The sequence below is a fragment of the Heloderma suspectum genome, chromosome 1 (genome assembly GCF_057233095.1).
Source record: "Heloderma suspectum isolate Gila_16-S chromosome 1, 16-S_ref, whole genome shotgun sequence".
NCBI lineage: Eukaryota > Metazoa > Chordata > Lepidosauria > Squamata > Helodermatidae > Heloderma > Heloderma suspectum.
In genome coordinates this window covers 96,167,470-96,191,648 of record NC_139458.1, presented here as the reverse complement: position 1 = coordinate 96,191,648, position 24,179 = coordinate 96,167,470, and the positions used below count along the sequence as shown (strand labels likewise).

The window sequence follows — 24,179 nt, the reverse complement described above, 5'->3', positions numbered from 1 at the left end:
AATTTACTATGGTGCTACTGCGCATCACACATGGGCATGACACATGACGTTACCCCCAATCTGTATCAGTCCCAGATTTTCTTGTCATAAAACCCACATTTTTGGGAAGTCCTTTTGTGATAGATTTTCGATCTACTGCGACTTCCCTGTGTTTTGGGACTCAGTGTGTCCTAAGCTTACAGTACTACTCTGGGGGGAGGGGGAGTGGCTTCAGCGCTGTAAGGACAAATGGAAAGTTGTGTCAGCAAAGGGTGGACTCAACAGGAATGGAAGGAGTTAACCCTTCCTGTTGGCTTCACCTGTCAAGATCGGGTTGTATGTCTTTTAATACTGTTTGCTAATGCATACCTGTGGAGATATGAATCTATGAAAAACAAACACACATTTCTGCTGCCTTCTCTCTTGCTCTTTCAATCTCTCTGCCCTGCCCAGTGAACTGAAGAGTTAATGCATGAAGCTTACTCCCAAAAGAGTCAACACGTTGCTTTTGGGATGACTTTCTTTTAAAATTTTTTTGACTCGTTCACATCATCACATCACATAAGCTTAATGAACATAAAAATAAGGGAAGGAAATCTGTTGATGTCTCTAGACAGAGAGAAGTTATTAACCCATTCCTAGCTGAAAACATGCTAATAAACATGTCTGCTCAGAAGTAAATCACATTCTCTTCAATGAGGCTTTTCAATGAGGCAAAGTGGGCATGTTGCTTTTGGTAGGACTTTGTTAAAAAAACAATACCCCACTCCTCTGCAATCCATCTCATCTGCACGTAAGCTTAATGGATGTAAAGCGGGGAGAAAAAGGAAGGAAACTTGTTGATGTCCCAAGAGGGAGAGGAGCTAACCCCTTCCTTTCAGCTTCACCCTCTGCTGACCAAGATCAGGTGTTTTGTTGTTTTTAATAGCGTTTGCATAAGCTTAATGGATGTAAAGAGAAAAAAAAAGGAAGGAAACTTGTTGATGTCCCAAGACCCTGCCTACTAGGGATGTACGAAAGGCACTTACTTTCGCGGATTATGCTGATGGTGGGGGGGGAGGCGCTCCGTCCCTCCCCCCGGAATCCTGGACGGGGGGGGAGGCGCTCCGTTCCTCCCCCCCCCGGAATCCTGGCAGGGATTCTGCGGAGCAGCCGGCCGGCTCCGCCAGCAGCTGGACATCCGGCTGCTGGCTAGCAGGGACGCAAATGGCGGTGGCCGTAGCCGCTGCTGTTTGCGTCCCTGCAGTCAGCCATGATAGGCTATGTAAATGTTTACGTAGCCTATCACGGCTGACTTAAAAAACAACAACAACAACGCGCGTACGCAAATGGCGGCAGCCACGGCAGCTGCCATTTGCATTCCTTATTTTGGCACGTCTTAGTCTATGTCAAGATTTACGTAGACTAAGATGGCGAAAATAAGGGGAACGTAAATAGCGTAGCGGACGCTACGCTATTTGTGTTCCCCTTATTTTTGCCATCTTAGTCTACGTAAATCTTGACGTAGACTAAGACGTGCCAAAATAAGGAACGCAAATGGCGGCAGCTGTGGCTGCTGCCATTTGCGTACGCGCGTTGTTTTTTTTTTTTTAAACTTAGCCGTGATAGGCTACGGAAACCTTTACGTAGCCTATCACGTTTTTGTTTGTTTGTTTGTTTTAACTGGAAATGGCGGCGGTGGCAGCCAGTCAGAAGACCAGCCGCCGCAGCCGCCACTGCCACCGCCGAACCGCTGCCGGAGCTGCCGCCACCAGGAAGATCCGCCCCAGGTAAGTCTTGCCCCGGGGGAGAGGGCGGGGGGGGCAGACCATTCCGCCACCGATTTCGGGGGGCCGAATGCGCTGGCATTCGGCCTCCCCGAGATCCGTGGCGGAATTCTCTGACATCCCTACTGCTTACACAGCCAGATTCATGCAGTTAAAATTACACATTTGCCTCACAAAAGTGAGATTTATATCAAGTCTACACCACATTAATGGGCTAAGTGTGCCATTGGAGGAATAGATGTGAATTCAAGTAAATGCATTTTTAAACCGAATCAATATTGGAAGATGCCTCGGTGTAGACTGGGCCACAGACGATCTCTGAAATAATTAGTATAGCTAGCTTGCTGAGGTATGCTCATTGCACAATACAACTAAAAAACTGGACTAAGGACAGGTTGCCATTCCATCTAAATTCAGAGAATATATATTTCTTTCACTACATGATCCTTAGCTACTTTTATGCAGAGAGCTGCAAGGAAGAAAAACATTATTTTACCAAAGAACTGAATATTCCCTCACATCAAAAGGAGCAGAGAGGACAAGAAAAGTGTTGTCTCTCAACAACTAAATCTTATTAAAACATTTTATGAAGTACCTCTTTCAGACCTTGAGTGCCATTGCTATTCTGGCAAAAATAGCATGTGCAATAGTGGGGATGAAAAATAGAACTAAGTTTCCAATATGGCTAAAACATTATTTACAGAAAAAGTCATTCTTAAAGAGCAAAATATAGAATTAATTTTGCTATATATACAACTTGCTTATTATATAAACAAGTACCTCTACAATAGATAAATATTAACAGAATTAGTATATATTTATATCAATATACACCTCAGCAGCTCACTGTCATTATTTTGAATAGATCATAAAACACAGTACAAAGCACAGAAGAGTGATTTTATTTAAACAGCAATCTGTGTGACTAACTCTTATCAATAGTCATTCTTTGATTCTTATTCCTCTTTAATTTGCAAGAATTTAGCCTTGTGAAATAAAACAAAATAGAAATGGAGATTACAATCCTAAAACATCTTCAAATATGCAAGTGCAGGTGCTTTTGTTTCAAAGAACTTATAAATTAAAAATGTATATTCAACTTGGTTTGGATCTGGAAGTTCTTGATAGGGACAGTCTGCCTATCAGGTCTGTTACAGTTTCCCAATCAGGTCTGTATGTTTTAATGCCTTTTTGTACACTGGTGTTTGGATGACTATATTTATTTACTGAAGAGTGCCAGTGCTCAAGAGATAACATTATAAATTACTAAAAGGACTGTATATTGCAAAGACTATAAATTCCATTTCATATATTCCATAAAGTTTGCAGATAGACACACAACACAACAACCCACACTCAAGGTTGAGTGTGGGTTGTCGTTGAACCATGGGTTGTTGTGTTGTGTGAACCTAGCTGTGCTAACAAATCATGGTTTGTTAACCAGAAACAACCGCAGTTCACAACCCAATAACAAACCATGGGTTCTCTTTGTGGGTTGTTCATGGTTAACAAACCATGGGTTTGTTAGTGCAGCTGGGTTCACTCAACACAACAACTCATGGTTCAAGAACAACCCACACACAACCCATACGCAATCTTGAGTGTGGGTTGTCGTGTTGTGTGAACCCAGTCACTGTGTTCTCATGTAATGGTTGTTACATGCAATTTTATCAAGGTTCAAAGTTAATTCAAGGATAAATGCATTTCTAGCAAACGATGGAAATGCTACAAGCAATAGTTAAAAATAAAAGAATCTATCCAGTACATATATAGAAAGTGATACTTCACCTATTGATTTTTGTCTTCTCACTGTACCTCGTGGTATACCCAGAAATGGGCCTTGAGGGCTCCCAGGTACTGTAGGTGGCATCACAGCAATCCCTTGTCTATCATACATAGACTACAAAAACAAAACAAATAATTATGTCCAAAGGCTCAAATATATAACGTCCTGCTTTATTCTTACGTATCTGTCTGGTTTACATGATCTCTTGACAAGCATGGTTCCATACCTTCACTGTTGCTGCCATGCCAGTTTGGAAATGCGTGTCTGACCATGTGGCTAGAGCAGACTGCGTGCTTCAGTGATCCCCACTGGGCCAGATATCAACAGTGTGGCAAGCAACGATGTAATCTGCCCTAACCAGATGGGTGGAAGATATAGATGTTATTGGACCAGCATGGGAGCAGCCACAGAAGGTAGTGGCAACCACACTGTGCAAGGTAAAATGTACCCCAGTCCAGACCATGGTTTTGATATTCACTTCAAACTATGTTAATATAGAAAAAGATACAAACACATCATTTGGCCAATAGCGTAATTTTTCAAACATTTGTTCCAAGAGATGTTTGGGAATTTGGAAGTACTATTTCTATATTACGCATAGCCAGATAGCAACACAAGGAATACCTGGTAAACCGGTGAATGAAGGCAGCTATGAAGTTTAGCTATGGGTGTGTGTGTGTGTGTGTAAATATAGTATTTCTATATAACTGCACGTTACCTTCAAAAGAAAGAAAACCGTTATCTATGTATACAAGAAAACAGTTTCATACCTATAAGTGTCATTCTTCAAGCGTGGACCATACACATTCTGTAACATATGGATGGCTTGCTACTGGGCAAAAAAACCTTTCAGACTTGCATCAGGAGCTACTAGGAAGCCCTTTTCAAACTATCAACTGCTTGCAGTAGCAAGGCTATGCAGAGGTGGGAGCAGTTCAGAACCTGACGATTGGGATGAAGGAAAACCTGGTTAATGGCTTCAAATGGATTGGAGGGCCAGTGTATGTCTAAGGGTACACCACTCGCAAAGAAAAGCACGTAAAAGTAAGGAACTGTTCACTTTTTCCAACGGTGCCACACACTGGCTTGGTTCACAGTTGAAATGACCCATGGTTTATTTAAGCCATGGTGATTGTGCAAACCAGGCCACTATGTATGACAGCGATTGGCTTCGCGCGATCAAATGACCCATGGTGGGTTAAATAAGCCACTGTGATTTCTGGGTGCCCAGTCTGTAAACCAATCCCCCTCACAGGTTGCTGTGTCATGTGAACCTGGTGAGGGTGGGCTGTTGGCATGGTTAACAAACCACCCTCAACCCATGGGCTGTTTTAGGGGTGTGGATGGCTGTTAACCATGCCAACAGCTTACCCTTGCCAGGTTCACATGACATGACAACCTATGAGGGGTCGGTTCGTTTACGGAACGGCCACTCCCAGGCACCCACAAACCACAGTGGCTTATTTAAGTCACCATGGGTCATTTGATCGTGCAAAGCCAACTGCTGTCATACATAGTGGCCTAGTTTGCACCATCACCATGGCTTAAATAAGCCTATTGTTGGGTTATTTGACGGTTGCTCCCCCCTCAAATAAGCCATGCTGCTCAGGTTTGGATGACACAACAAGCCACACCTAGGCGGGTTATTAGGCAAATAGCACCCAGCATGCACCACGGCTTAAACAAGTTACCATGGCTTGTTTAAGCCACAGTGATCATGCAAATTGTCACACATGACTAGCAAGTTCCCAAGGGTAGGAGCCATTAAAGTAGAACCGAGAGAGACAGAGAGAGAAAGAAAGAGAAAGTGAAAGAGATCAAGAGACAACTCCAGATTCTGACTTGTATCTAAGATATGTATCTGATCATTTATCCTGTACGCCTCCCCTGAATAGATGAAGGTAGGAATAAGGGGTATACACAAATAAGCTGTAAGGTGCTATCCAAAAGAGACAAGAAGAAAGCAACAGGTACACAGCCTTTAAGTGTGATAGAGTCCAACGTTGGTGAAAACAATCTCTTTTTGCCTTTTTAAAAAGCAAAAGTATATTGTTCATTCCCCCTGCCCTTGACAGATATGGTTTCTTGGGGAAACAGTAGTGTACAGAAATTCAGGTCACATCCACAGGACTGTGGTACTAGTTGATGGATGAGGGCACAGCACAGGACCACAAACCCCCAAAGAAATGCAGGATAGGCAGAAATGTGTTAGGCCTCTCCCCATGCTAACCCTGTATGCCAGCCTGTTGCCTATGACCACGTCCATGCTCCACATGTTGGTACAACCACATCCCCCTTGACTTAGAAAGTTTAGAAGCGCACACAAGGACAAACAGGATAAGGTAAGTCAAAACGCAATGCAAAACCATATAATACAATGACAATATAATACAATGACATCTATTTAGAATACGGCATAGGACTAGGGACTCACCCCTCCCCTTCCCTCTTTTTTTGGGAAAAAAACATTATCTAGGTAGCGGGAGTCACAAAGAGACAGCAAGCCAATATGTGAGTCCTTTCTGTAGTAGAAATGCATTTAGGGAGGCAAAAGAAAGAGAAACCAAAATACATTCTTCCTTTAGAAGATCTCACTGGTCCCCTCAGTGACAACAAACAACACACTGAACATTTATGAACTGTCCCTGGCTAAGATCTGGATGTAATGTGATGTGCCCCTTCCTTTCTTAAGCAGATACTCTGAAATGTATTCCACCATTTGGGAGACTCTTTGGAAGGCTTCCATGGAACCTCTGGGTTAAGTTGGGTTAGAGGGAGGCTGTTCTTCAGATTCCTGCAGAGGGGAAAACTATGTGAACTATGAACAATCTTATTCAGCCTTCTTGTTTTAGGAGGGGAGAGGGTGATAATGCCTCTATTTCCAATTGGATGGGAACATTCAATGGGGCTTCACCTTCTAATAAGTGTGCAGAACCAAGGTGGGACAATAGGAAGAGACTTGTTGGGCCCTGTTGGATATTAGCCTGGCTGTTGGCCATCCATCCATCTACACTTGTGTCCACGGGAGCAAAGGAGCCCGTGAGCCAAAAATTGCACAAAAGAGATTGTGTAACTCCTTTTTTGACAATTAATAGTCAGAGCCTTAGTCCCTTGATCACTTGCTTTTACTGCTGTGCTCCCATTTGCAGTGGTAGGCCTTTGTTGGCACCTGGAAGAAGTTCATGCTGTCCAGGGGACATAACATTGCTCCCTAGGTCACCTAGCTAAGCTAGTGTCAGAAGCAGGAAGGTATCACTTTTGTTCTGCCTTCTTTCATCCCAGAGAAGAGGAAGTTCCCATTTGTTCAAGATATCCTTCTGATCCTGAGTGAGAATACCCCCCTCCAGTGTAGCTTTCTCCCCAGAGCAATTAAAAACACATATGTACACACAGTTTGAGCTACACATGGGGAAAAGCCATGCACGGTGATGTGGACTGGAGGAACAGCAAGCACGGAAAGGATTAGGTACTGTCTCTCTACCACATATCTCTTCAACATTCTCCCTAAATCTGTTATTTGGTTAGCCTTATAGTTACTGTGACCAAGCTTTAAAAATATATAAGTTCAGCATTAGCCCAGACATGCAATAGTGTAAGGATACCTTCAGAATACCTACAGATACCTTCAGAAACAATGCTAAATACAGCATATCTACAGTTATCCAAGTGTCAGCAGATAATTGGAAAGCCTGTGATCACACAAAATTAAGTGCATATGTGGGGGAGAACTATCCACAGCTAGAGGTTTATTTGAAGTTTCTACTGCAGTGGATCACACTACTGAATCTGAGAACTTTTCAGTTTTAAATGCAAGTTGCCTCTTCAGTACTGCAAGCAACCGTGGGGGAAATATCTTTCATAGTTCTCTGCCACACATATGCATAGCTTTATTATGTGACCTGAGAACAGTTCACAAATGTTTCATTTTAACGATGGCTATCTGGCTGTCCTCCAGCCCAGAAACTAGACTCAGTTCTTGCCTTAAAAATCAACACCCATAAACCCCCAAACCAATAAATGTATCCACATTCGTTCACCACCTGATATAGTATATCCAAAGAAGGTACAAAATGCTGTTGGGGATGGAAGAAATTGGTCTTAAACAGTTGGGATTTGTAGATGAGAAGAAACAAGATCATAAAAGAACATAAACATCTATTGTATAAATGTAAAGAGTAGAGTGTGATAGGGAAAATGACCTTTTTTCAAATGAACAAAATAATATATTATCAAAAGATGGGTAGTTTCCTATAAAATTGATAGTCAGCAGGTTATTCAAACAAAGTGAATTTTTTTTTTTTACAAAACACATAATCATCCTATGAAACCCATTTTCATGCTGCCATAGCTAGGTCCAAATGTCCTCATGCTTTTATCCAGAAGCAGATTTCCATTGATGGTGCCACTTGGGGTACCTATAGCACAGGTTGGCCAGCCATATGCTCATGGCTGTGACAGGTTTCATGACAATTATACTTGATCAGCTGTTCTCACTTCCATTTGTCTATTTCACTCTAGACTGTTTCTAAATCCATTTTTTCCCCAAAAGTAGAAAACATAACAGTTTCTCAGTAACAGACTCAACACAATAATCTAGACAGCAGGGATGGGGAACCTCTGTGGCTCATGGGGCTTCGCAATCTGGACTGCTCTCTCCCAAGGTCATGCTCCTTCCCCTCACCCAGCATGATTTTTAATTCACATCGCAGCACGCTGGAGGGAGAAGTTTAAAACTCACTGATCAGGGCTCAATCTACACTGCAGTGCCTTGAGATGCGTTTTCATCTTCTACCCGCTTTTTCCTGAAATTAGCTTAGCTCCATCAGGGGCACACGAAACAACAAAAAGCAGACTATACACCTCCTAAACAAACCGCTTTTACGGGTCACACTGCAATTTTATCTGCCTTACTCTAGGGTTGGTTGGGCGGAGTCCCACCAGTTGAAATGATGTCATCAACTACCTGTGAGAGCCATATTACACACCACCCTTGCTCCCTGAGCACATCCAGAAAAAGCAACAGAGCATTCTGACCCCAAAATTTACTACATTCCCACCCAGTGAAAGTGTGTCACCAAGAGGTTTACTTGTCTGCCTTCTTTCTGCACAGAAACAAGCCTTCCACAGCTAGGCAGAGATATACCATGATACTGCCCACACAGAATAGCTCTAAATCGCTATGGCACTATACCAGTATAGCAATATAGAGCTATTCTCTATGTGTGAAAATGCTATCATGGAGATTCGGAACTGCAAATTCGATTGTCTTTAGGGTTTCACTTGTATTTTGTACTTCAATGTTGTACTTCAGTTTTTCCCGTTTTTCTCCACTTTTGGTTCCCTGCCTTCTTAAGCCCCTGAAACAAAAAGGTGGTGGCAAAGGACCCGTGGCCCTGATCCCGCAAAGCACACTGTAATGAGACCCCAAAGTAGTGTGATTTTGATGTCGTGCTATGGCGATTTACTGGTTCAGCGCTATCGGGAGATTTGGGGGGATTAAGCTGGGAAATACTGCAAGATAGAAGAAACAGCAGAGAAGAGAGCTGAAGGAGAAAGCTCCGCTGGTCTTGATCCCCAAAGGATACACCACAGCTCAGGAAGGAGCAAAAGGAAAGGGGAATACAGCCAGAAAGTTCCCACTAACAAGAAGCTGTAGTAGAGCTATTTTGATGTTGCAGCACATTGCAACATTGATTTAGCAATTTTCTGGGATTTCAGGGGATTATAGGGTAAAAAAAGATTCAACCAGTGGTGGTGGTGGTGGTGATGGTGGGGATAGATTAAGGAAGACACAGAAAATGAAGCCTCCAAAGCGAGCTGCTGGAGGTGTGATAAAACAGGATAGTGGGGGGAAAAGAGCAAAGGCACTATTACTTCGAAGCTGCACTATCTTGGGAATGTGGTCCACTACCGAAGAAAGAAGATGTGAAGTACAGTGGATGGCAAAGCAGAGAGTACAGAAACGCTGAGAGAGGCAGAAACACTGGTAGGGCAAATAACTACTGTGGGGCAAGGAACCAGACCTGTCTCCTCCACACGCTACTGTGAAATGGCAGCAAATCAAAACAATACTGGGAAGGGGGAAAGCATCACCACTTGACCGAGGTCACAGCTAGGTGAAAGACACACCCCTGGCACACCCACCAGGCTGGATTTAATCTGGAGTAATGAGGCACTGCAGCTGAACTGCTTGGGAGCTGCATTTAAAAGATCCCAGTAAAATTACTCTGAAACTGCGGAGTTTACAGAGGGAAGCAGTGGCGCTGCTGCAGATTGGTGACAACATCATGTGTCACACGCAACCTCAAACTGCTTTCCCTCTGCACTAAATTGCACATGAAGATTGGCCCCAGATCTGCAGTGTGGATTAAAACTGGGTCCTCTCTGATCCTCAGCTGACCTGCACAGATCAGCTGAGAGGACCTGGTTTTCCTCCTCATTGTGGAAGGCTGGACAGAGTAGAAGGGCCGCAGGTTCCCCACCCCTGCAATAAACTATGAGCAAGATTTTGATGTTGATTTCAAAGTTCTCTCCAGAAGTTAACCACCTAGTTAAACCTGAATGTTATTGCTATAGATGCAGTTCAAGAATATCATGCAACAAAGGCTTAATTTTACAGGACATAGAGAAGTGAAAACCTAATGCATCATATTTAAGCAGAGGTAACTCCCACTGACTTCAGTCGGACTGGCTTCCAAGTACGTTTGCATAGGATAGCAGCATTGATTCCTTACTGTGAAGAATCTCACAGTGGAAGGAGATCATAGGCACAAACTGGAATAATCAGGGATAACAGCATGAAGAGAAAAAAATATGAAAGGTTGGAGGATTATCCTGTACTATACACTACTATTCAGAATCTAGAAATATATTTATTCAGTCAAAGTATCACAACATTAAGGACATTTATTACAGCCATCACTCACATTCATATCTGTAGCTGAGGGAAAGCATCTACTAGAAGGTCGTTGTTTAATTGTTGCCACTCTTGAGTCCACAGCTGCATTGTCTGCAATTCTTGATGGCTTGGAAACTGGCACTATTTCATCAACTTTATCTGTAACACAGAATTATTTGCTAAAATAAATATAATTTATCCAAAGAATGAAAATCTAAATATTGCAATGTAAAATAAAGAGTTTAACTTTTTAAAAGATGCAAATAAAAAGGGGATTTTGGCATTTTAACAAGGCAATGCTTGAGCATCGTAAGTCGTGCAAGCCAAGCACTTTTATTGCTGCTGCGTAACATGCATGCTTTAGTTTTAAGCCTGCATGCATTTAATGTTTACTTAGTGTGACTCGAAAAACAATCCTCTTCTTCAAACCTTCAAAATGTGAAGGGAAAATATCTATACAGAAATGGAAAGAAAACCTTTAGAAATAGTACACCTGCAGAGCACTGTTGCACACAGCAGTCACTAGAATTGTTGTGATATTTTAAACAATAAAAAGTATTTTAAGTGCTCTTTATACTATTACTTTGTAATCTCCTCTTGATGTCAGGCTGTTAGACAAAATGATCTGGCACTGCTTTAACAGCACTTTTTTAGTATCTTAAAAATGGAAGTATTTCATAATTTCATTTTTTTCTGACTTCCAAATATTAATTAGGTGCATTATATTTGGGTCAAATGAGGCAAAATTCAAATCTTCATTAGAACATTCATAGAACCCTGGTAAATAATCTCTCAGGGCTGATTCTCATCACCACATTGCTAGTAATGAACCATTTTCTTTCAGCCTGGAGTATAATATCCCTGTATTTGTCTATGAGGAAATATTCATGGAAGACTTCCACCATGGACTCCGATTGTGTTATAGTGTGCAAAAATTCTTCAAAAGGTGTGATGAGTGATGGCTATCAAACTGTGATTTGAGATCATAGTGGAAGTCATGGTATGACCACTTCAGTATGGACAAAAGATAGGAAAACTAATCTGGGCTGGAGAAAAGAAAGTAGCCCACCATGGACAAAATTGTGGTGAGAATCAGCCCTCAATTTTAAATGCACAATAGAAGCCAACAACACTAATTTTATCTACAACCTTTGTAGCTCAGGAAAATTTGGACACAATAGGTACAATATAGGACATACCTAATTACAAGCACAAACCAAAATATATGCAGCCTCTATTGAATGTTATTCTTTTTTAAGACGCAAGAGGAATTTTCAAATGAAGTCTTAGACTGCAACTGGATTACAGCATTACAGTTGTCCACTACCATTCTCTTTGTATTAATGCTGAAAGCGAGTCACTTTACTCATCTAAGATCACACATCAATTTAGTCTCTGCACTCGGAGAAGGATTCAACCTATGCTAAAATAAATAGTCCTTTATTCTTTCTTTGCCACACCTTCAGGATCAACATTTATATCATGCAATCAGATTAATTATATGCACTATTTACAGATGTCTTTAAAAAAAATCTAGAGTATCATAATAAAATTAATGAAACATCCCTCCTAACCATAGGGCTCTGGATACACAGCAAAAATGCATACATAAAAAGTTGTGTAACAGCTGGAAACAACTCCATAGTCTGCCAGTATTCTTTTTTCCTCATCTTCGACAATTGGAGTCTTAAAGACATCATAGTTTCCCGGTTAACTTCCCTAGAATTAAGTATAGCATACCTGCATTGCAAATTGCTTTAAGAAGAAAGAAAAACTGGTTCATTAATTATCAACTAAATACAGCCACCTCGATTTTCTACAGGCAATTCCACCCATGCAGAGTGTTGGAACTAGAGAATGATTATCACTTTCTCACTGGAGAAGAGCATATTCAGCCTCTAACAGTCTGGTTTAGAATGGGATAATGGTAAAAGGAAATGGCTTTTAATATAGCACATCTAAATAAATGCAGAGATGCACCCCAATCCAGAGCACATTGCTGGCAATGTGCACAAGGGGCCCCCACACGTATGGGCATCTCTCAATTCACTTCAGTGGAAGGAGCAGATCCATGTGCATATATTTTTACACACAAGAGCACAGGTGTCCCTACCACTGAAGTGAACAGGGAAGATCTTGTAGCTGGGTGAGTTCTGTGCGTGCATCAGAGCCCTTCTGCCCACGAGGGATAGCTGGATCAAGGCAATGGTGTTTAAAGCAGAGGAATCACAGTTAACTTCTCTAGTTGAAAAGATAACTGTCCTGGAAAAGCAGATTCTTAAGTCATTTATAAGGCTCTAGATCAAGTATTGATGTTATGGAATTGAACAATGCAGCTGACAGGATTATTAGTAAATATTAATATTTGCTTCCTATATTCTTTTTTTTTTTGCTTGGTATAAACAAAATTAAAATGATGTGATAACTTTATAGTCCATGTATCAATAATCCAAAAAAACTGTCTTTGTCAATCTATGACTGAAGCATAAACCTTACTGGTTTAATCTTTGACATTTGGGTATGCTGGTGTATTCACCACCAAGAACATCAAGAGGGAAGATTTCATATTAAGCCTCTCCAGCCCTGTAAATGATCCCACAAAAACCTTTTGGGATCAACTGTGAAAGATTTTGGAGATGGGAACTATTTGTTACTCAATGTCTGTAAATTATGTAAAATTCCACATAAAAATTCGTAACTCTTTTAACTAAACAGACACACATAACTATACACTAGCCAGACAATGAGAACTACAGGGAAAGGATGAAGAGGCTTTGACAGACACTTGGAAAAGCATGGAAATATTCACTTTGAAAATGATAAAAACCATGCGCACCTTCAACTATTGATCTTGCAATACAGTACTGGAAGTCTGATCCGAGCACTGGATCAGACTACAATATCAGTTTGGAGGTATTTTCTAACAAAATCTGATATTGCCACTATACAATAGGTTAGTGGGAAGCTCTATCTTTTGTTGATCTTATAGCCTTATTATTGTCAGCTCATTTGTCCTTGCTCTATAGCTTCTCCCATTCAAATGGTAGATATTGTGACCCTTTCCAATCATAGATAAGCATAGCTGAAGCAAGTTGGAATGGGAAGTGGGGTTCTATATATTACTATAAAGAATGAAGGGGTACATCAATTCAGCAGAAATTATAACAGCAGTTCTGACAGCATTGCTAGATGCCTATAGGCTTGCAAGTTCGTGCTGTTTTTAAAAATCAGCATACTGAAGTAATACAATGGAATGTAGTAAATCCTGATACACTCAATGTATTAAATTTAGGAGGGAAATCCAGCCATTCAAACAATAGTTATGTTCTATTTGTTCGAAGTTACTGAAGAATAATTAAAAATTACAGCAGCATTTTGATAGGTTCTGCAATATTTGCCAAATTCTTAAAATCCTACAACTGCCCCCCAGTTCCACCACACTTTTAGAGTGACATAATGCAAATAAAACATTTCATTATATTGCACAGCTAGGCTGAAACAGTCCTATGGGTGTTTGTTGAACTCAGTGTCTTTCCCTTTTCAAACATACAAAAATGTATGAGGGAAAGACATATTTAGGGCTAATTCTCAAAGAGCTGTGTAACTTGTTTCTGTGTAGGAGTTTGAAAACAATGTTAGAAACTTAACAAAGGCTGTCAAATTGGACTTGTTTGTCACACTTGCTAGTTGACATTTCCCCCTTGATTTTAATACTATGTAATTTTGTAAAAATGTGTATTCTTGCATCAGTGAGAATGACTCTTACATGCTTCAAATTGAAACGTATTTATTTATGAAGGTATCTATAACATGTTAAACAAACAAACAAACAAACAAACAAGAAATTTAAAAAAAACAGGCACAGATGGGGCGCAAGTGGTATTGCAGATGTGAAAGGTCACATCTGGCAGATCGGATGTGTTTGAGCATATGGACAAGGTAGCCTGCCCATGGAAGTATCCTTAATAAGAGTACATCTAGATCTAGTTTGTCTCAGGACAAATATTTTGAACCCAACGTTGCGCCTGCAAAGTGCCTGCATCAGAGTTAGCCCACACCAGCTGCATTTCATCATTAGCCCAGTCATTTAGCAAAAAGCAGCCACAAGCAAATCTTTCACTAAGGAGCACATTATGGCTGGTTTGTACTGCAGCAAAATGTTTCCTACTCCCATTTTTCTTCAGTCTCAAAGAGTGGGGGTGAGGTGGGGTGGAAGTGACGGTCCACAGACAGCTCAGATATATCCACAAACTTAGATTACGTCATGGGTTTGACAAATACGTTCTTATAACTCTTTAAGAAAGTTAGTTTAAAAGTGGAACTGGAAAGTCAAGCAGTAACTACTCTGTGCCTGTCACAGTGGTAGCAGCCACTGCCTAGTTTGCTGGTGAAACAGGAGTTTAAACAATAATCCAGGATACCACTTAGGTAGCCACTCTGTACTCCTCACATGCATAGAGATGATTTTGAGTCCCACTGCGTTAACTGTCCCACAGAGGCAGTCCCAGCATAATAAGAAACCCCCTCCCACTCCATAATGCATTGTTTATCTGCCTGGCGTGCTATATTCACCCTGGTTCCATTCAGACCACTCAAGCACCAGTAAAAGAAGTGGCCTAAAAGGAAAGGTGATTCTATACTATTAATGCATACACATCTGTGATGCAAAGCTGGTTTTCAGACATTGTGGCACAGTACCCAACAGCATGTCATGACTCTTAAATTCTGAGGAGGTCTGGCTATAAGGAAGGTGATAGCTTTGGCTTGCATAATTAATATCTGTGACATTATTAGGGATAGTTTCACTAACAAATAATATTTCTTTATTGCAAGAACTGATTGCTATACAATAAACACATTACTATTTTCTCTGTTTCTAAATCTCCAAACTCTCTCACAGGATAACTATGTTACCCACCAAGCCCCAACAAGAAAGAAGCTTTTGAAAGTGTCGTTCATGTGCCTAGATAGATCTGCTGGCACATTTTTGTACAAGTCACAAATGCTGCAATATCATCCTGGCATGTTGCATATTACACAACCCAGCCAAGATATGTTGGTTATTTCCACACAATGGGCTAAGAACTAATCTGGTCAGACCCACAGAGGATAAGAATGATCATGATCCAAAAAGGCACTTACAGGCTAACCCCAACACCTCAGGCCAGCATGCCAGAAACACCAGGCAGAGACTGATTGAACACAATTTCTGAGGCGAATATTGCCAAGACCCACATACTTACCAAGAACTTCAGTATGCTTGCTCAGAGGGAATGAGGGGAGGAGGGATAATGGAAAAAGAAAACTCAAAAAACAGCTGTGTCCAGAAATGATTTGTATTTGTAAGAAAAGCAATGAATGTCTGGCACAGAGTAAAAAAATGCTCTCATGAAGCTAAAGTGAAAGAACAGAAGCAAATGTTCTTCAAATACCAGCAGCACACATTGTTAACAATGCAAATATAAACTACAAAATGTTAGACTAATCTAGTCAGCCAGAATACAATGTTAGCCAAATGTAGAAATGGTCAAGTTCTGCCATTCATGGCCTTATGGCTAAGAATTAAAAGGACAGGCACATTAAAAAAAACCCTTAAAAATACTATCACGAGTGTGATAATTTATTTCTTCTTCCCTCCCCCTTTTGCCTGACGCATGGGCATGGGCAATGAGGCCCTCTCTGTTATGGCTCTCTGCATTCGGCCACTGCGCCGAGGCACTGTGGCTTGTGGTGATTCTTGAGAGTCATTAATCCCTTCATCCCCTGGTAAGTATCCAGTGGGCATTGCCACTGCATCCTCACCAGTCCACGTTGAGGCACTAGTTAACTCAACATGAGGGGTGGCTCTTTGGGAGATACGTGTTTCAAGGACCTGCGTCCTTGGCTGTTTGAGGAAAGCTAAAATCTCAGACAGGTAGTTATGGATGGCTCTTGTGGACGTTGCCACAATGCCTAGCTGCAACTCCATTCGCCCCATGGACTGTGACATGAGACCCATGGACTGTGCATGCTCTCTCTTTATGTTTTCCAGCAGCTGCACAATCCTACTGTTGGTTTCCATCAATAACCTCTCCCCCTCTGTCAGCTGAGTTTGCCCCCTCCAACCCCGATCTCTAGGGACAGGCTGAACACCGTGGTGCTCTTCGTTCATTTCATCATTTCCCTCCTCAGGAGAGTCACTTTCATATTGGGGAGTTCTACTGAGAGACTGATCGCCAGGAGATTGTATGTCCATTGTACACTGTGGAGTCCGCTCTGGTGTTGGAAATCCCTCAAAATCTTCCCCAACATTGCTGTGCGTATCGGATGATGACAATGGCCATGGCCAACTCTCTGTAGTTCTGGCTGGTGAATCTTCATCAGAAGCTGGCACGGAGGATTCTTGCTCTTCTGCGGGTGTGGATGGTGAACTTCCTCTCTGGTGCCTGGGTTGCCCCGAAGATCCAGGAACCTCCCCATCTTGCTCCCCAGTGACATCTGGCAATCAAATAGAGGAGCAACAACCACTGTATCTGAGGCCAGGAAGATGGAGGAATCTACATACATTGGACAACACACAGAAAGAAGCCAGTTGGGAAACCAGAGTGTTTGTGTTTGGGCAAACAGTAGGGCAGACTAAAATTTAGAGACTGAAAAGTGGAGATGCCAGTTGAAATTATTAATACTTTATACAATGCACACTGTCCTGCACCCATAACACATACAACTATGCTGGATCCCAAGGCACAACTTTCAATACACCTTTTTGTGATTGTGACAGTTAATGTCTGTGAACCTATCAAAAAGCTCACCTATGCATTGTAGTGATGTCACAGTCAGAAATCTCTGTGATGAACTTTGGGTCAATTGTCCAAGCGACCTGAGCTTCCTGTAGTGTCAGATGTGCTCCACCACTGGCTTGTGTGGCAGCCCTTGAAGCACTGGTTGCTATCTTCTCTTTTGTCCGGCGTTTCATCTCACCCCTAAACCCCTTCCAGAACTATTGCCACTAAGTCAGTGTGACAGTCAATCAAATTTATCCTGTGAACAATGTCTCTTAGGTCTTTCATTTTCTATATGCATCTATTTCCTTGCTGCTACTTCTAAATTGAAGGTAATTATACACAAGGGCATTGTTCACCAGGATGCTTTTTGTTTGTTTGAATACAATATTTGCCTTGCGCCTGCTGACTTCCTGCTCGCTTTTATAAGGGAAATATAAACACATGTATTTCCATGTATGTTATAGCTTACAAAGAAAGATTAAGTATTAAATAAGGGCATTTAGCCATAAATTCACATCTACGCTGAAGCAAATGTTTCCCTGAACATGATTATATATTGCATGCATTTTCTAATTAGATTGTCATGTTCTGCACTTCTATATCTTATGCAGGCAAGTGAAGAATGAGAAAACGTCCTGTGTTGGAAAAATAAAGCAAGCCTTCTGCCTCTGGGACAATTTAGCCATTTACATTAATCTGAGATATCCACTGGAATGATCATAATAACCACTGCTTCAAGATACCACACTTTCCACTCTCAAGCAAGAGTTGTGTGTGAACAGCATTATCCTTATTAAATCTAACTATTAAACAACAGTAACTACTTCTGATCATTCCTGGTGAACTGATTGCTCTGTGTGGTTGGTGCTAGGTAATTAGCACCTACTTTATATAATCTCAAACATTTGTATTTTGTTGGGTGTAACTCCTGCTCATTGACACACACCACATGCTGCTCTTATTAACTTTATCTGGAGTTGTGTATTTGCACGAGAGGGGCATGGGTGTATGTACATGTTAGATTATAAATACAATGTTCTTTTATTGATTGTTCCTTGAGATAACCCCTCATATTTTAGGATGGGGAGAGGCATGTTAGGGATGATTCCCAGATAACCACAGTCTACCTCACCACCTCAGGTCCTGAACCCACTAGCTACATAATCTAAAGGACACTGTACATTTCGTGATTCAATGTAACTGAGTATTTATCTCAACAATAATGATGCTGTAAGTACTAATTATTTCTTTCTCTAATGATTAAAGTATTCACATTCAAAGTATTCATGTTCTGTTTGTGTTGGGTTAGACTGTCCAGTTGCATGTTTATGGAAAGTGATAATGAAGTTGTGTTTATATAAGATGTATGAGATCCCTATGAAAATGGATGTGGGGACAGAGTGGCATGCAAGCATTGGATCTTCCACTGCATGGATAGTTTGAAAAGGGACTTCTGAGGTAATTTCAATATAATACCTGCTGCTTTTGCATTTTTATTCCCACCTTTGCTCCACCAGCACAGCAATCGCTGTGACTAGTGATTCAAATATTCCTTAGACAAAGTTGCAGTGTAGGACTACAGCATTCATTTTCCAAAATTCTCTGCTAGGGTACACATATACAACTGGGATGTTTTTAACCATCTAAGCAAATATCACTTTCAAGGTTCTGACTGATGTTTTGAGCAGGGATGGCCAACTGATGGCTCATGAACAAGATGTGGCCCAGAATAAAATTGTCTCTGCACAATTCCATTGGCCTACCAAATTTATTAAGCTGTAAAATTTTATATATAAAGGAAATTTGCTTTTAAAATGGCTGTGTGAGAGGCCTTCTATGCTGTTACATTAGATCTCTCACAGTTTTGAATGAAACGCTCCGAGTCACTCTTCAGCACATGTGCGCTGTAACTATGGAGTCCTTTCTGCTAGGCCATGCTAAATTTAGAGTCTGACTAGCTATGAGAGGGTCAGATTGGACATCAAAATATAGTTCTGACTCCTTTGAACAGTGTGTGGAGAACATAGCGGCCTCTTACAATACAGAAGTTGGCCATCTCTGTTTCAGACAAGGCATTTTATTATTGGTATGTCATTGGTCATATGAAGTCAGACATTTTTTATATTTGAAAATTATCTTTTTCTGAGCATTTAGAATGGAACCAACCCAATATCGAAAATAGCAGAACTCATAATATAATCTATAAGAATAAAACCTATCCCTCCCCCAGTTGATTTGTGAGTAAAGTTATCTTGATTACACAAGTAAAGGTATAGTTCAGGAGTGTTTGTTATTTATGTTTATGGTTCATCTGCCAGTTGCTTGTGAATCCAGTTTCACAAATTTTAAAATAAATGTTTATTGCTCAGAAATACCATGATTATTTGCTGTAATCTCTTCCTATGTAAATACTTTCAGCCTCCTAATCAGAGAGAAAACACAATATTATATGGCATGGGTGGCCAATCACACAAATAACAAACAGGGTAAACAGTTTATAAACAGTCAATGGACTTAAATTCTGACACTGCTATTGAATACTTGTGAATCATGAATACATTCAAAGATGCTGGGATGATTTGTTAAACTGACTATTAACAAAGAAGGGGATAAATCAAGAGGTAACATTAACAGTAACAAAGAGTTCAAGCACCTCCAATAACTAGAATTTGCAGCCTTTATTTAATATTAATATGGGGCACAGAGAAGAAAAATAGTATTGTGTGCATGACCTTAAGCTGATTTTCATTCAATGCAGAGAGGTTGTGGCAACTTGAGATAATGGTGGACATCACTGTGTTGAATGCATCAGGCTCTGCTTGAGAGATCCTTTTCTTGCTGTCTGCAAGTTGGCCTGAAAAAATTCAGGACTTGAACTGGTTAAGATGATGGCACCAGCTGCTATGCTGGTGGTGTGGAAGAAGTGCATTTGGTAGAATGGAGGCAATGGAGGTTTGGTGTGCCTAGAAACTGTGCTGCTCAACAGCAGGACTGGATGATCCTTAGAAAGATTAAAATCAAATCAACCTCTCCTATATTAGGTGTTTCAATCTCACATCATTGGCTGCCTCTTCACAGGGGCATAAATCAAGGCATACTACAAGGACCAAACATACATACACACACACACACACACGTGTGTGTGTGTGTGTGTGTGTGAATTGACCTAAATATTTTTCTTCCTCAGATTAGGTTTCACTACAAGGACATAAACACTAACTTGTAACCAGACTCAGTGGGATGTAAAAAGTGAAGTGAATATTATAAAGCAACTACTCATGCGTAATGCAGATACAACACTGCTGATCTCTTAATTATGGTTAAGAGATTGGGAACAAGCTGTGGGCACATGAGCTCTCTCACACTGACTTTAATCAGTTTATCTGTGGTTTAGTACAGGAGTTTGAAGCTTTTTCAGCCTAAAGCCTAAATTCCATTTTGGAGAAGCTCTTGGGAACCACATTCCAGTGTTGGGTGCAGCAAAAGGCAAAAGAAGCAAGGACAAAACCAAAGGGAAAAGGGCCAAAATACCAAGAATACCAGCATATTTTAGCTTAAAGTTCTTACTGCCAATAACTAAGCCTAAGGAGAGGTCTTTCAGCCTTTTAGAATGGGGGAAAACATGCAAAAGCCGAGAAATCACCAAAAGATCAGTGGTTGGGGAAAACAGAGTTGGAAGGGGGTGTGGTTATCTGGGAAACCCAGAGGGCTGGACTGGGAACCCTTGGGGGTTGGATTTGGCCCCTAGGCCTGAGGTTCTGCACCCCTGGTTTAGTGTTACATTTGCACAGACACCTAAGCATGGCTAATGCTAAACAGCTTCCATCTTAACCAGGGTTTGCCAGCTTCAAACCTGGTTTCAAATCCTGATAGTAACTGGAGTTAAGCTTATAATCATACTTAGTGCCTCTGCAGAATAACAACAACAACAATAATTTGAAAGTAGTTCACTTTCTATAGGAAAGCAGATGTACTATACAAAAACACATTAATACAATTACAAGCAAAACATAACATTCTAAAATGAATTAAAATAGTAAATATTAGAAACAAGCAAAGCAAACCAGATGTAGTACTAAAACATGGTTAAAGCTGACAAGGGGAGACGGGGGAAATAATCATACCTGAGACAAAAGGAGAGAGAGGACAGAGTGTATGTATCCATGGCCAACACCTACTCTCTTAACCATGATTAAGAAATCAACAGAATTATGTCTGCACTCTGTCTCAGACCTCCATCACCTTCACTTATTAGTCTACCTAACTGAGCAATATATTTCCCAACAGCTACCAACTCGACTGTTCTTAGAAATATATTAATGAGTTCTATGATATCTGGATCCATGGCTTCCTAATCAATATTCCCTATTTTTAATTTGTTCTGAACTGTCTTTCAGAGTTCTTAACTAGAAAAATGTATTTGAAGACAGATGGGGAAAAGGAAAGAGAGAGGACTGCACCAAGGATCTGGTAATTTTGGACCCACTGGTCTTTTAGCTTTTCATCCCATAATGTTAATTGTTTTTTGAATTAAAAACAAAAAATCCAGACGGTGTAATTATGGTCTTTTCTGTTTCTCTAATGATGTTATTTTATTTGGAAACAACTAGACTGTTAAAGTGCTCTATGCAAAGTGGCAGTGTTAAGACTTTTCACAGTCCCTCTCCTCTGTGTGATCAGATGTCTCCATTTCTGTGACGAAGTAAACAACTGGTTGTACACCTGGGTATATTGTTCTGACACCTTCATGTGCATGATGCTTTCCTGAAGTGGTGATCTGCATCAAAAGTTGTAACTTCTTCTGGTGAGCAGGGTGACAGGCTTGACATAGGTTTTATGCGTGTGTTCATTATTCATAGTTTGCTCATTCCCTGCCCTGAAGAGTAAGCTGTCTGTTCTGGGCAGGAAGTCTGTCAAATGTTGCCAGAAGTCAGAACTACACCAGCTCCATAGATGCATGGGTAGGATCATGGTGTTGGAGTACTGCTGGCTCCTTGCATCACGGAAGTCACTGTCACACTCATATGGTTATTGTGCTTCGGGTTTCTCAGTAAATGCAGGATAGAATTTACTGTTTATTTTTAGTTTAAAGTCCACAGAAAAACAGCAATGACAACCTAGTTGTGGAAAGTCTATGGAAAAAGCACAAACTACAGTACATTTTAAATAATAATCAGAGGTTTTAGCTAGAAGAAAAATATTTAATTTGATTCACTAAGAATAGTTGACTCATATGCTCATCTTGAGTCTTACCTGCCACTTGTATTGGCAGCTGATCCCTCCCCCGAGATGTGCTGCTCTCAAAGAGTCCCTCCTTTTGAGATCCCATAAGTTTTTTCATCTCCACTATTGGATTGCTTTCTTATATATTCTTCCCTTTCCCCCCATATGAACAGCAGGATTGAAGGAGTAGGTATGATCTTCTTGCTGCGAGATACATGGAGAGTTCTTTGGGCACAATAAATACAGCTAGAAATGCAACAGCCGTGGTAGCACAACTGAGGAACTTCTTGGGGCCTTGAATTGTTCCTCTACATTTGGACCCATGTTTGCATCATGCCACTTCTTCTTACACTATTCAAGCTGCTTCAAATACGATGAAAGTTTCTGAATACCTAAGACAGATACAGATAATACTTTGCCAGGCACAATACATAACACAAAACTGGGTGCAATATCCATTGCACCTTCATACTGTGGCTTCCCAGTGCACCCACCCAATGTACTGTACACAATTGGGGACAATTCATGCACATATTATTCCACTGCATGTTGATGTTTTGCAAATACAGTAGGGTTCCATTTAGAAGTTGAACTTGTGAAGGGATCTAGCATGTGTTAATTTCTCCCACCAGCACACTTGGATGCTGACAACCTGAATCTTGAGGCTTGCTGAACACATACTGCCCTGTGAGCCTTTCATGACATAAAATGCTTTGTACAAATTCAACCCTACAGTAGTGGAAAAATGTGTATGTGGTGAGGAAATGTGTGAAGCAGAATACAGGTTCTAGACCCCATGTCTCATGTTAGTGTAACAACACAAAACCCAATCCCCCCCACCCCATTACTACAATTGAGGTGTGCTTCCTACTTCTTCACAAGTTAAAAAAATAAGTGAACTAATGAAATCTCTAATGTTATTTATTATGTTCCTGGAACAAACTAAAGCTAAATAAAATAAAATAAAAACTACAATACAACAACCCCACATAACTGCCATTAATAGAATACTGAATTATACCTAAATATAGGAACACAAGTGCACACCTAAAACTCATTGCAAATTCTGTGCATATTTTGTTATCTATGGCTTTTAACAACACCCTCATCATTCTCCTTTTCTGGCAGACGTTTCAGTTTCAAAGCAGTATGCCGGAGCATATACATCACAGAAGAAGTAAGCCACCTCTGAACAGTAGGGATGAACGACCCTTGACAGTTTCAGTTTCTCCCCTATTTGAATGTTTTTTAAAAACACAAGTTCTTTCAGTCCCATTTATGAACAAATTTGCAAATTATGTTACGTTCTTCTGAAAATACAAACCAAACTAAATTCTCACCTATCTGCACCCACCAATACGATACAGCTATTTCCAGCACGGAGCATAAAGCTATTTTCAGCATTGTACTGCCTGCCAGTAGCTGTTAAAGATGAGGAGCCTCTCATTAAAAAGTGGTGGCAATTCTAATCCTGCACCACAAACATGGTTGATTATACAGTGAATTAAATCTAGACTTCTAAGAGCTAAGCACGCAAAGCCCTCTCCCTGGATGAAGAATCTGCCAGTTTTGTTTTCTCCTACATTCGATTTTTTAACATTTCAAGTCCTTTCCATCCCATTTCCGAATAAATGTGTACATTTTAGTAAGTTCTTATCAAAACACTAATGGAACAAACTTCTCACAGATCCCTACACAACAGATTAAGTAGGGAGGAGGGAATGGCATTGTTTTTATTTATTTATTTATTTAATTTCTATACC

The 24,179-nt window shown here is 40.7% G+C and overlaps 1 protein-coding gene across 1 annotated transcript in view; it reads right to left on the bottom strand.

The window, feature by feature from the left end:
* Nucleotides 1-24,179, bottom strand: part of SHANK2 (SH3 and multiple ankyrin repeat domains 2) — a 556,941-nt gene that overhangs the window by 18,033 nt on the left and 514,729 nt on the right. Inside the window, exons 19-20 of the mRNA XM_084851942.1 lie at nucleotides 10,458-10,588; nucleotides 3,534-3,645 (exon numbers count right to left, since the gene is read on the bottom strand). Coding sequence (XP_084708068.1) covers nucleotides 3,534-3,645; nucleotides 10,458-10,588 — 243 coding nt within the window. The remainder of the gene's footprint in view (nucleotides 1-3,533; nucleotides 3,646-10,457; nucleotides 10,589-24,179) is intronic.